Source organism: Odocoileus virginianus, chromosome 7 (assembly GCF_023699985.2).
Source record: "Odocoileus virginianus isolate 20LAN1187 ecotype Illinois chromosome 7, Ovbor_1.2, whole genome shotgun sequence".
NCBI lineage: Eukaryota > Metazoa > Chordata > Mammalia > Artiodactyla > Cervidae > Odocoileus > Odocoileus virginianus.
Genome location: NC_069680.1, coordinates 17,270,279 through 17,283,507, shown reverse-complemented (window position 1 = coordinate 17,283,507; position 13,229 = coordinate 17,270,279). Strand labels below are relative to the sequence as shown.

At 40.2% G+C, this 13,229-nt stretch overlaps 1 protein-coding gene across 9 annotated transcripts in view; it reads left to right on the top strand.

Moving 5' to 3' along the window:
• Positions 1-13,229, top strand: part of ABLIM1 (actin binding LIM protein 1) — a 325,950-nt gene that overhangs the window by 192,903 nt on the left and 119,818 nt on the right. For all 9 annotated transcript variants that reach the window (XM_070470245.1, XM_070470243.1, XM_070470242.1 and 6 more), the window contains one exon: positions 1,326-1,435. In XM_070470245.1, coding sequence (XP_070326346.1) covers positions 1,326-1,435 — 110 coding nt within the window. The remainder of the gene's footprint in view (positions 1-1,325; positions 1,436-13,229) is intronic.

Genomic DNA, 13,229 nt, shown 5'->3' with positions numbered 1-13,229 from the left:
GACCGCCTCAACCCAGCACTTCTAAAATTTGGGGGTGTGGTTTAAAACTCTCCTCGATGACTGGCAGCAAGTACATTTGTGGAGTTGTTTTAAACCCAGATTTACTGCCTGCATGTGCAGGATGGTGAATCACCAACTGTTAGGTGATGAAGGGCAACTTAAAGTACCTGTGAACATAAAATTCATGTCCAGAAGCCTGAATTGGAGCCTGCTTCTGACTCAGATGGGTGGGGATGTTTGGCTTATGAATTTTAAATTTCCTAATTGACAGAATCACACATATGAAAATTCATGTTGAAGATCATTGGCAAATTGGCCAGTGGCAAGTGAGCAGGCATGGAAACTGTCATATGGCTATTAATTAATGACTTATTTTTTTAAAGCCATCTGCCTGCTGGGAGGAGAAGAAACATACCTGCAGAGGCAATGTTTTTGAAAAAAATGTGCTGTTATTTATTGATGAATGTCTACTGTGAAAGGAAATAGTCTCTGAAAGGAAGTGAATACTAATTTTTAAGCAGATATGATAGCACAGTTGGTAAAGAATCCACCTGCAATGCAGGAGATCCCAGTTCGATTCCTGGGTTGGGAAGATCCCCTGAAGAAGGGAAAGGCTACCCACTCCAGTATTCTGGCCTGGAGAATTTCATGGACTGTATAGTCTATGGGGTCACAAAGAGTCAGACGAGACTGAGCAACTTTCATTTTCACTAATGTGAAGGGAAATAATCTCTGAGAGGAAGTGAATACTAATTCTTAAACAGATATTTACAGCATTTTCATATTTAATCCAGGTTTATAAGGGACTGAGTCCCTAGAATTGGGAGGTATTCAGTTTTCCCATTGCAAAACAATATCTAATTCAGCATCATTATCATATAGGTCTAGGGAATGTGAAGAATTAATGTTTGCCCTGTATGACCAGTTCTCTTTGAGAACTGGAGGTGCCTTAAGCTTGAATAGGAATTCATAACATTTCAAATATTTCTTCATGGCAGTATATCAATTTGGAAATGGGAAATTTTACCGTGTGTGCCCTGCTAGGTGACTTGCTGGAACATCCCTCCACTAAGGAGTGGAGGTAAAGGGTTTCATTTTACTATCTGGTTGCCTGTAGAAGCTGTGCATTCTCCTTTCCTCTTAAAATGAGGCACGTTTGTTTGTTTGGACTGGATCCAGCTGGCCGATTTGATTCAGACTGCATTGCAGACGTTTTGGCTGGTGCTCCTCCAAGTAATGAATTGGCACTGGAAGGCAGCAAAGCAGAAGGAGTGAGGGAAAGGGATAAAATTACCACAATAACCTTGAGGGCAATGTCTTTCCAGGCGCCCGTTTCCACCCGGAGACCGAGTCACGTTCAATGGGAGAGACTGCCTTTGCCAACTCTGCGCACAGCCGATGTCTTCCAGCCCTAAAGAAGCCTCCTGCTCTGGCAGTAAGTGCCCCAGCCACCTGTTGACATGAGTTCCTTCATTCTGCAAAGGCAGCTTAGGGAGATACCTTCCTTTCTGAGAAACTCTGGTAGCCAGAGTCAAGAGTAGGCCTATCTAAGGCATTTTCATTGTAAAATGTGATGCGTGGAGAAGACTTCACTAAAGGCAATACAGAGAGAGGTGTCTCCCTTCTTTCAAAAGAAAAGAAAGAGAATTGGACATTCACCTGTGCATTTTGATGGTAAATGAAGGAAAAAGAATCATAAAATGTTACATCAGAAGTGCCTCTCTCTGGGCATGGAGGTTAAACGGTGAGAGCATTTGGTGATGATGTGACTGATACTGCTGTGTGTTAAAAAGTTATCCCCATTCTGCCTTGGGCAAATGTGGTGGTTTATGCTTACTCTTAAATTATTTCTTACTATCCTTAACTATTCTTTATTCCCTTGGAGGATTTTTTTTCCCCTTTTTAAATTAATTATTTATTTATTTACAGTAAGTCCTTGTTGGTTATCTATATTTTTATTTTTATTTTTTTGGCCACACCCCTGACCAGGGATCAAACCCACTCCCCCTGCATTGGAAGGCAGAGTCTTAATCACTGGACTGTTGGGGAAATCTCCCACCTGAAGGGTTTCTGACATTTATTCATCAAATGGATAATTTTCTGAGCACCTACAATGCGTGTTGTTCGCACTGGAAATGTAGAGTGAACAAAACATACTCGACATCCTTAGGAAGTTTATTTTTTAGTGGAGTAGATAGACAATAAATACATGTACAAAAATATCAAATATGCACAGAAGATTAACATAGGGAGAAAAAGCAGGGCAATGGGTCTATGTTTGTATGGGGCAATCTGAGAAACCTCTCTTGTCACCCAAGGGGAGATCTGAAGAAATATGGGGACAGGCTCTCCATACACCATGGGATTTGTGGTTTTTAACAAGGGCTTGTCTGACCTATAGGAATCCAAAGAAAGCCAACTTCCCTCCAAATAAAAACAGTGGCCAATTGAAGTATTTCTTCTAATAAATAACATTGAGTAGGTCAATTCACGATGAACTGAGAGGGATTCTGAACTCGGAGCACCAAGCTCTCCTTCCCGCTCCTTCCTGGGGCGTTAAGACATGGACTAGAGATTTGCCTCCGTTTCCGTGGATTGCGCCCGTCCTTGGAGAACAAATGCCTTGAAGCCCTGCCAGTCTCAGCACCTAAGAATGAGATAAGCCACTTCTGCTCTGGAGGAGTTTTGTGTCATTTATAACAGCAATTCCAAATCTTCCTGTTAAAGTAGAAGATTTATACCTGTTAAAAATAGGAATGTTATGACCCAAAAGCATTTGCATAGAAATTGGATTTTGACCATTGGGAAAAAAGAAAGAAATGTATTAGTGCATCTTATTCAATACACATGATCAGATCCTTATCATGTGGATTTATCTGCCCTCTTGTTAAATAACAGCAGCTGGGTAGGATAAGGGCTGATAAACAGGGCACAATCCTAGACCCCTAACAGAGTCTCAGGTCCTTCACTCTTCTTACCTACTCTGCCCTATGAACGTCACTGGGAAGGTGACCTGGTGTGGGAACAGGCACCCCAACCCCCTTGATTGAGAAGGCTTGCTTTGAAAGTATGTTACCATAAACATTGAAGGAGTTCTTCAGTATAGTTAAGGAAAAAAGGACTGGGACTTCCCTGGTGGTGCTGTGGTAATGCTTCACCTTCCAATGCAGGGGGTGCAGGTTCAAGCCCTGTTCAGGGAGCTAAGATTCCACATGCCTCATAGCCAAAAAACTAAACATAAAAACAAGCAATATTGTAACAAATTCAATAAAGGCTTTAAAAATGGTCCACATTAAAAAAAAAAAAAAAAAAAAAAAACCTTTAAGAAAAGCAAAGAAAAAGAGACTTGCATGGGTCCCAGAATCAGATGACAGCTATAACAGAAGATCATATCCATAGACTTAGAATAGGAATGACTGTGTCCTCAGATTCTGCGGAGTCCTTTAGTCCAACTGTATTTCTTGATAGGTGAGGAAATTCGGGCCCAAAGTCACACAAGTTGCCCAATCATAGGTAGCTTGTTAGAGGCAGGTCTCCTGACTCCTGATTTGGGGCTGTCTTTGTTTCATCTAAGACTCCTCATTGTTCGGTTTAAGAAATAGAACCAAGATATTTTTGAAGGCTTTTGGTCCTTTTCCTTCAGGTAATTTGGGACCATATTTCTAATCATAACTCCACCAAAATGGTTATTCTGATTTTTAATAAACATTGTTTTGCTTTATCTTTATTTTCTTTTATATGAATAGTCATTATGCACATAAAAAAGCAATTAAAATTCCAAGTGCAAAAATGTATCATACTCAAATTCATTACATTTCTAATGTTAGATTTGACATTTATTGCATATATACAAATTATTGGTCCAAATCCTATTTTTTAAATTTATTTTTTCTCGTTTGCTCTCAGTGGATGAAATCCTTTTCTCTGTGCTGCTGTTTTGGTCAGAACATTTTTATTTTCAATAAGTACTCATCTATTTAGATAAGTACTCAAACAGCATTTCTGGGGCATGTGGGTGTGGGTGTCTGTCAAAAAGAGAACTCTTATATATGGATACACACATGCAAAATACCCAAAGGAGACAGGCAAACAAATACAAGAGCAAGGGAATTTTCAGCAAGTTTCTAAAATTCATTGGAGCATAATTAGAGAACACTTGTTTGTTCTTTGCAATTCTTTAAGAAATGCCCTATACTTTAAAACTATATTGAGGTTACTTTGATTCTTATTTTTTAAAAATTTTCTTAACTTGGCAAAGCTTCCTAAAGGAAAGCACAAAAAATGAAATGCTTCTTTGATATGTTCACAGTGGTGATAAAAGTAATTAGAGACCCAAGGTTTTCTTTTTCCTTTGAAATGTTCTTTCAAAAATGTTTGCACTTCTGAACTGAAATTTTATTTCATATTCTGTGGCTGGTTTTCCATCGTCACGGAATAGGAGGCGAAGACAGTGAGAGAGGGAGAGAAGAAGTAAAGAGTGATCAACAGAAGACAAGTCAATAACGTGATGAGAATTTACACAAAACAGCCTCCATTTGTGCTTACTCTGTAAATGTGCAGGAGCCGCCATGTCTGTATTGCTCTGATTTAGGGAGAACTCCCAGTGGGATGCCCATGATGTCTTGGGCACCCTGCTTACTGCTTCCTTCCACATTATAATAATTCTTCTCTTTTTTATTTATCTTATTGTCTTCTTCAAACATTCACATAGTACTCATGTGATCAGGCATTGCATAACTGGTCTACAAATTTGAACTTATTTAATTCTTATGACCACCCTAAAGGTTGGCACTAAAGCTATCCACTTTTCACAGATGAAGAAGCAAAGGGCGACAGTTCAGTTCAGTCGCTCAGTCGTGTCTGGCTCTTTGTGACCCCATGGACTGCAGCACGCCAGGCCTCCCTGTCCATCACCAACTCCCGGAATTTACTCAAACTCATGTCCATTGAGTCAGTGATGCCATCCAACCATCTCATCCTCTGTGGTCCCCCTCTCCTCCTGCCTTCAATCTTTCCCAGCATTAGGGTTTTTTCAAATGAGTCAGTTCTCCACATCAGGTAGCCAAAGTATTGAAGTTTCAGCTTCATCATCAGTCTTTTCGATGAATATTCAGGACTGATTTCCTTTAGGATGGACTGGTTGGATCTTCTTGCTGTCCAAGGAACTTTCAAGAGTCTTCTTCAACACCACAGTTCAAAAGCATCAGTTCTTCAGCATTCAGCCTTCTTTATGGTCCAACTCTCACATCCATACATGACTACTGGAAAAACCATAGCTTTGACTAGATGGACCTTTGTTGGCAAAGTAATGTCTCTGCTTTTTAATATGCTGTCTAGGTTGGTGATAACTTTTCTTCCAAGGAGCAAGTGACTTATAATTTTAAGGCTGAAGTCACCATCTGCAGTGATTTTGGAGCACCCAAAAATAAAGTCTCTCACTGTTTCCACCGTTTCCCCATCTATTTGCCATGAAGTGATGGGACCAGATGCCATGATCTTAGTTTTCTGAACGTTGAGTTTTAAGCCAACTTTTTCATGCTCCTCTTTCACTTTCATCATCTTTAGTTCTTCCTCGCTTTCTGCCATAAGTGTGGTGTCATCTGCACATCTGAGGTTATTGATATGTCTCCTGGCAATCCTGATTTCAGCTTGTGCTTCATCCAGCCCAGTGTTTCTCATGATGTACTCTGCGTATAAGTTAAATAAGCAGGGTGACAATATACAGCCTTGATGTACTCCTTGCCGATTTGGAACCAGTGTGTTGCTCCATGTCCAGTTCTAACTGTTGCTTCCTGACCTGCATACAGATTTCTCAGGAGGCAGTTCAGGTGGTCTGGTCTCTTCCCATCTCTGTAAGAAATTCCCATCTCTTGAAGAATTTTCCACAGTTTGTTGTGATCCACACAGTCAAAGGCTTTGGCATAGTCAGTAAAGCAGAAGTCATGTTTTTCTGGAACTCTCTTGCTTTTTCTTTGATCCAATAGATGTTGGCAATTTGATCTCTGGTTCCTCTGCCTTTTTGAAATCCAGCTTGAACATCTGGAAGTTCACATATTGCTGAAGCCTGGTTTGGAGAATGTTGAGCACTACTTTGCTAGCGTGTGAGATGAGTGCAATTGTGCAGTAGTTTGAGCTTTCTTTGGCATTGCCTTTCTTTGGGATTGGAATGAAAACTAACATTTTCCAGTCCTGTGGCCACTGCTGAGTTTTCCAAATTTGCTGGCATACTGAGTGCAGCACTTTCACAGCATCATCTTTTAGGATTTGAAATAGCTCAATTGGATTTCCATCACCTCCACTACTTTGTTCATAGTGATGCTTCCTAAGGCCCGCTTGACTTCACATTCCAGGATGTCTGGCTCTAGGTGAGTGATCACACCATCATGATTATTTGGGTCATGAAGATCTTTTTTGTATAGTTCTTCTGTGTATTCTTGTCACCTCTTCTTAATATCTTCTGCTTCTGTTAGGTCCATACCATTTCTGTCCTTTATTGTGCCCATCTTTGCATGACATGTTCCCTTGGTATCTCTACTTTTCTTGAAGAGATCCCTAGGCTTTCCCATTCTATCGTTTTCCTCTATTTCTTTGCATTGATCACTGAGGAAGGCTTTCTTATGTCTCCTTGCTATTCTTTGGAACTCTGCATTCAAATGGGTATATCTTTCCTGTCCTTTGCCTTTCAGTTCTCTTCTATTCACAGCTATTTGTAAGGCCTCCTCAGACAACCATTTTGCCTTTTTGCATTTCTTTTTCTTGGGGTTGGTCTTGATCCCTGCCTCCTGTACAATGTCAGGAACCTCCAGCCATAATTCTTCAGGCACTCTGTCTATCAGATCTAATCCCTTGAATCTATTTCTCACATCCACTGTATAATTGTAAGGGATTTGATTTAGGTCATACTTGGATGGTCTAGTGGTTTTCCCTACTTTCTTCAATTTAAATCTGAATTTGGCAATAAGTTGTTCATGATCTGAGCCACAGTCAGCTCCTGGTCTTGTTTTTGCTGACTGTATAGAGTTTCTGCATCTTTGGCTGCAAAGAATATAATCAATCTGATTTTGGTATTGACCATCTGGTGATGTCCATGTGTAGAGTCTTCTCTTGTGTTGCTGGAAGAGGGTGTTTGCTATGACCAGTGCGCTCTCTTGGCAAAACCCTGTTAACCTTTGCGCTGCTTCATTCTGTACTCCAAGGCCAAATTTGCCTGTTACCCCAGGTATTTCTTGACTTCCTACTTTTGCATTCCAGTCCCATATAATGAAAAGGACATCATTTTGGGGTGTTAGTTCTAGAAGGTCTTGTAGGTCTTCATAGAACCATTCAACTTCAACTTCTTCAGAGGTTAAATAATTTGCCCAAGATCACACAGTGGTGATTCTGGGATATGAACCCAGGCTCCAGATGCCACGTTACCATCCCTGATAATTATCTCGCAGTGTAGGTATCACTCTCTGACTTCCAAAGATGAGGTGCTGAGTCTTGGAGCAATGATCTGACTTGTCTGCAGATTTACCCAGGTGTCTGCCTCCAAGGGCTATGCGCTTTCTATGTGACAGAGTTGCCTCCCTGGTGTAGCAAGGTTTGGTGAATGAAAACCATCAGCAAGTGATTCATAGAAACACACTACCTTCATTGAAAGATGATTGCCCTTGAATTGGTTAAAACTTTTGCTTCATACAGTCTAATGCAATAAGCAACAAACATTATATATCATGGAGATAACAGTAAACGTTGCCTCACAGGGTTATGATGAACATTTGTTAGACTGCTTTTACTATTAAGAAAAAAAATCAGTTGCCCATGTCTAGCTGATCCATACTTTAGAAATGAAAATGTATGTCCAGAGAGCCTGACAGTCTTCCAGAAGGTTATTGACACTCCTGTAAAGCCTAACTCCACTCCATTCTTCATGTCTGCTAGTAATTGAGGGACAGGTTCTCATGGGTTAAGGAGCCATGTGAGGGAGAGTCAACATGTGACAATCTAGAGGGCAGGGAGTTGGGTTTGGATGTTGCTTCCTGCACAGCTCTGGTCTATTTCGGGCATCCAAGCAGAAGTGGGTTGCTGTCTACAATCACCCTTTCCATTTCAGAGGGTGTCTGACTGGTGTCTGATTGTGTGTGGGCTTGGCAGATTGATGCGATGAACACCCACACACATATACATCCAAAGCCATCTTCCTCTCCTTTCCCTACCCTGTATAGCACTGTCATTGTTCCAGCTGCAATTGGAACTCCCACAGGTATTGGAGCAAAGCTGTACTCGGACTGAATTGAAATCTTTTCAGATAAATAGTCACGCACATGTTTTCAAAGGGGAGGATGAATTTTTCAATTATGTTACTTTTCTCTTTGGTGCAATAACTTTTAATAGTTGCGGTATAATTTTTCTTCTGTCTATGTTCTTTCTCTTAAAAGCATCTGTGGGTTGAGTGGGACTGTCTGCTGAGACTGTAGGTGGAGTGGTGATGATCTGATACTGGTGTCTGACTGCCTGGGTCACGCACTGGCTCTAGTCCTCTCCTTAGCTCTCCATCCTTCAGATTCTCATTTGTAAAATGGGATGGCGATAGGGACCTACCTTGTACGATTAAATAAGTAAACAGATAAAAGTAGTGAATATTTATAAAACAAGAACTTACTATTTAGGCAATGACTTATGAATTTTTGTGTAGGACAGTCTCAATTTTTTGTGACTGTGCTGTTTTTTTCACTTTGGTGTTCACGGTGGCTGTCTTTTATGTTCATCTGATATTTTCTACCAATATGGAAAACCAATGAAGGCAAGAACACATGCACACAAACAATCCATGGATTGTTGGATTTTGACTCATAGTGATATGTCTTATGGCAGAGTCTCCAAAGCAGATCAGCCCCTCTTTCTTGAGACACTTTGTTGCTGGAGGATAGGATGGCAGAGGAGGCTTGGCAGGGCACTGCTAAAGAGTATGGGTTCTGGACAGATTGATAGTGTTTATCCCAGTTCTACAATGCTGTGTGACCTTGAGAATTCAATCTCTACTTGCATTTCTTTGCCTATAAAATGGGAAACAATAATGGTTCCTTTCTCATTGGGTGTTGTGGGAATTTATGTAAATGAAAGTACTTAAAAGATGCATGACACCTAATAAGCTCATCCAGATGTTGACCATTGGTCCTTAAGGAAGTTATGAGACTAGAACTTGCGCTTAGAGAGAATTTGAACCGGAAAGGAACAGAAAGAGAGAGCATAACCTAACAGTTTAAAATGTGGCCTCTATATTCCAGAGCCTGGCTTTTACTCCTGGTCTTACCTTCTCCTAAACATGGAGTCATGGGCAAGTTACTGGATGTCTCAGAACCTTCAGGTTCTCATCTGAAAACTGGATAATAGTTACTCTTAAAGGTTGTTATGAGAATTAAATAAGATACTACAGGGATGAACAGTCTTAATGTGGGGAGGGTACTTATTAAAACAGCACATGGGGGACCCAGACAAAGATTTTGTTCTTCCACCTCCTGAGAAGAGAAGTGGGAAAGTTAGAGCGAGAGGGCCAGGCCTCTGTCGGCCTTGAGGAGCTTGGCAATGTGGAGCTTGGTTTAACCTGGAAGATGACCAGAGGAAAGCAGCAAAGATTAAGGTGGTGATGGCTATTGTTGTTTAGTCACTCAGTCATTTCCAACTCTTCTGTGACCCCATAGACTCTAGCTCACCAGGCTTCTTTTCCCATGGGGTTTTCCAGTCAAGATTACCAGAGTGGGTTACCATTACCTTCTCCAGGGGATCTTCTTGACCCAAGGATCATATCCTTGTCTCCAAGCCTCCTCCTGCATTGCAGGTGGATTTTTTTTTTTTTTTTTTACTGCTGAGCCATGGGGAAGCCCCAGTGATGGCAATAGCGGTGTGCAAAATCAGTGATTTGGCATCAGTGATCAGGAGACCGTTGATTGTGGCAGTGGCTCTGAGAAAAGATGAGAAAGATGAATGAAAAGATGATGTCAAAGAAAGATATGGATGTTACGCATTTATTCAATGAACATTTCTTTGAGCACCTATTGTGTTTCAGGCACCAGCCAAATTCTTCATTACACAGCCAGCATCATGTATTCGTATGATATGTTTGTCACAGTTAAGAAATCAACCCTGATGTGTGGTCTGTTGCATTTTAACTATTTATGTGTGCCTACCTCCACCACCAAGATAATGAACTCATTAAAGATAAGGACCCTGCTGTTTTTCTCTTTTCTACAAGGTCTGGCACATAAAGCCCTAGACAAATATTCTGGAAATTGAATCAAAGCTATCTTTATCTCTGAACAGAGCTAATAACAATCCTCTCTTTTTGAATGGGTTTAAATATTCATTGTAAAACAATACAAATATTACAGAAAAGTACAAAAAAGGAGATTAAAAATCACCTGAAACCCCATCACAGTGAGATCACCTCTATTAGCATTTTGATGGACATGCTTCTGGATTTAGCTCTAAATGCTATAGACACGTGTATAATTTCTAATAAATTCTTCCCGTAGCATTTTGTTCATGTGTCTTCTTGTCAAAAATCATTTTTTTTTTTGAGTGTCTCACACACAAGGCTGAAAGCTTTGAATTTGCTTAGGCCCCTGGCTACAGGGCCAGTTCACATGTGTCCTGGCCAAAATTGCTCTCCTTTTCTACTGAGTTGGTTATTACTATACAGTCTCACTGGTTCTTTGTATTTTATCTCTCCAACCAGCTTATGAGCTACCTAATGACAGGGCTGTTTTTTTTTTCCTTTTGTCCCTATGAATAGCACTGTGCATGTAGCAAGTACATGAATGTTCATTTAGTGGGTAAATTGATGCCATCCCAGGAGAGCTTCTGAGGCAGTAAATGTCAGCTCCCAGGTCCAGAATGTTGAGTCCTGAATGCTACTTGAATGACGGTGGTGATATAGCTCTTGTGGTTTTGTAAAAATTACATAGTACAGCTTGGGTGCATGAGGACAAGGTGTATTGGCAGGTTTAAACGTTCATCTTCTCATCTTGTTTACAAATTTTTCCTCTTATTTTATAAAAGGGAAAGGAGTTATTGCTTTAGATAATTTGGCTGATGACAGCATCATGCCTTTGGGTTTTTTAAGTAGGAGTGTCAGGGGATGTATTTCCCAACTTTGAGTGAGAGGTTGAGACAGGCCTCACCTCTCCGGGAGCTGAGGGTGCCAGCCCATGGCCTAGAGGGACCGAGTCTAACCTGACAAGGAAGTTCCAATATTGCTCTATTGGGTGTGGATTGTAGTATTGAGAGTTTGCCATTTACATAGCAGTCAGAGATTCATTGCAGAAGGATGAGGTATATTGCAAAGTAGAGCATTAATGTTTAGATTTTTCAGACTGAAATCTCTTAGAATTAGGAGTCAGACATAAAGATACCAGAGTGACATTATGTTTTCACTTAACCAGAACCTGGATTATCTCAGTTGCAAGTAAAGAAGAAAAGTTCCTGACTTATAGGAAATGGGTCCAACTTAGGACAAAAAGTGAACATGGGTACAAAAAAATGTTTCAGGGGTTGTAAAGTTACTGGTATTGTGTTATTTGCTATTTTCATTTCATTAGATATGACTTTTATGTAATAAGACCCACATCTTCTGACAGCTCATCAATAAAACTAGAATTTTAATGATTAGAAGAGTGGTTATTCCCCAGTTTAATTTTTCAGCAGCAGTAATGATTTAGCTGTTCAAAGGATTATTGTGTATAGCTACAGTTGTGTATTCCTATAGTCTGTTCTCAGAAGAATACTGAGAAATTACTCTTAGTACTTTTTTCCAGAAGAAAGGCAGGAGTCGCTGGGAGATGCAGAAGGAAAGGAATTTTTATTCCATACAATTTTTATTGTATGAAAAACAAATTACTCATGTGTATGTACTACCTATTTAAAACAAAAGCACCTCAAAAATAGCATAATGTTAAATTTAAAAACTAAAAGGCCCATTCCAGACTGAAGTCTTGCAGTTTGCCCTTGCTGTGACCCTCAGTTGTGTGTGTATTAAGTGACTGGTCACATGATGAAAGGGCTGAAACTGACATTCTACCCCTTCTTTTCTTCTTCCTATCTTTGGAATAGTGTCAATGAGCTGATGTTGGCTAATGAGTACTGGATCTGAGAAACTGACGTAAAACTCAAGTATGATTTCCTCTTTGGCAAGAGCCCAGTATGCTGTCTGACCATAGCCAGTTAAAGATTTATCATAAAACTCCTCACCAGGTTAAAGTTTACAGCTTAATTAAGTGCAAGGACAAAACTTGTTGGTACAGATTTTTTTTAATTGAAATTCATGTAACATAAAATTAACCATTTTAAAGTAAATGTTAAGTACATTCACAACATCATCCAACCATCACCTCTGTATAGTTCCAAAACATTATCATCACCCCAAAAGAAAACTCTGTACCCATTAAACAGTTGCTCCGTATTCACCCCTTCTAGCCCCTAGGAACTGCCAATCTGCTTTCTATTTCTCTGTATTTACCTATTTTGGACATTTCATATAAATGGAATCATACACATGTGGGTTTTTGTATTCTGACCCAGGGACCAAACCTGTGTTTTCTTGTATCTCCTGCGTAGGCAGGTGGATTCTTTTCCACTAGCGCCACCTAGGATACCAAGGGAACTTTTCATGCAAAGATGGACACAATAAAGGACAGAAATGATATGGACTTAACAGAAGCAGAAGATATTAAGAAGAGGTGGCAAGAATACACAGAAGAACTATACAAAAAAGATCTTCATGACCCAGATAATCATGATGGTATGATCACTCACCTAGAGCCAGACATCCTGGAATGCGAAGTCAAGTGGGCCTTAGGAAGCATCACTATGAACAAAGCTAGTGGAGGTGATGGAAATCCAATTGAGCTATTTCAAATCCTAAAAGATGATGCTGTGAAAATGCTGCATTCAGTATGCCAGCAGTGGCCATAGGACCGGAAAATGTTAGTTTTCATTCTAATCCCAAAGAAAGGCAATTCCAAAGAAAGCTCAAACTACTGCACAATTGCACTCATCTCACACACTAGCAAAATAGTGCTCAACATTCTCCAAACCAGGCTTCAGCAATACGTGAACTTCCAGATGTTCAAGCTGGATTTCAAAAAGGCAGAGGAGCCAGAGATCAAATTGCCAACATCTGCTGGATCATCAAAAAAGCAAGCGAGTTCCAGAAAAACATCTACTTCTGCTTTATTGACTATGCCAAAGCC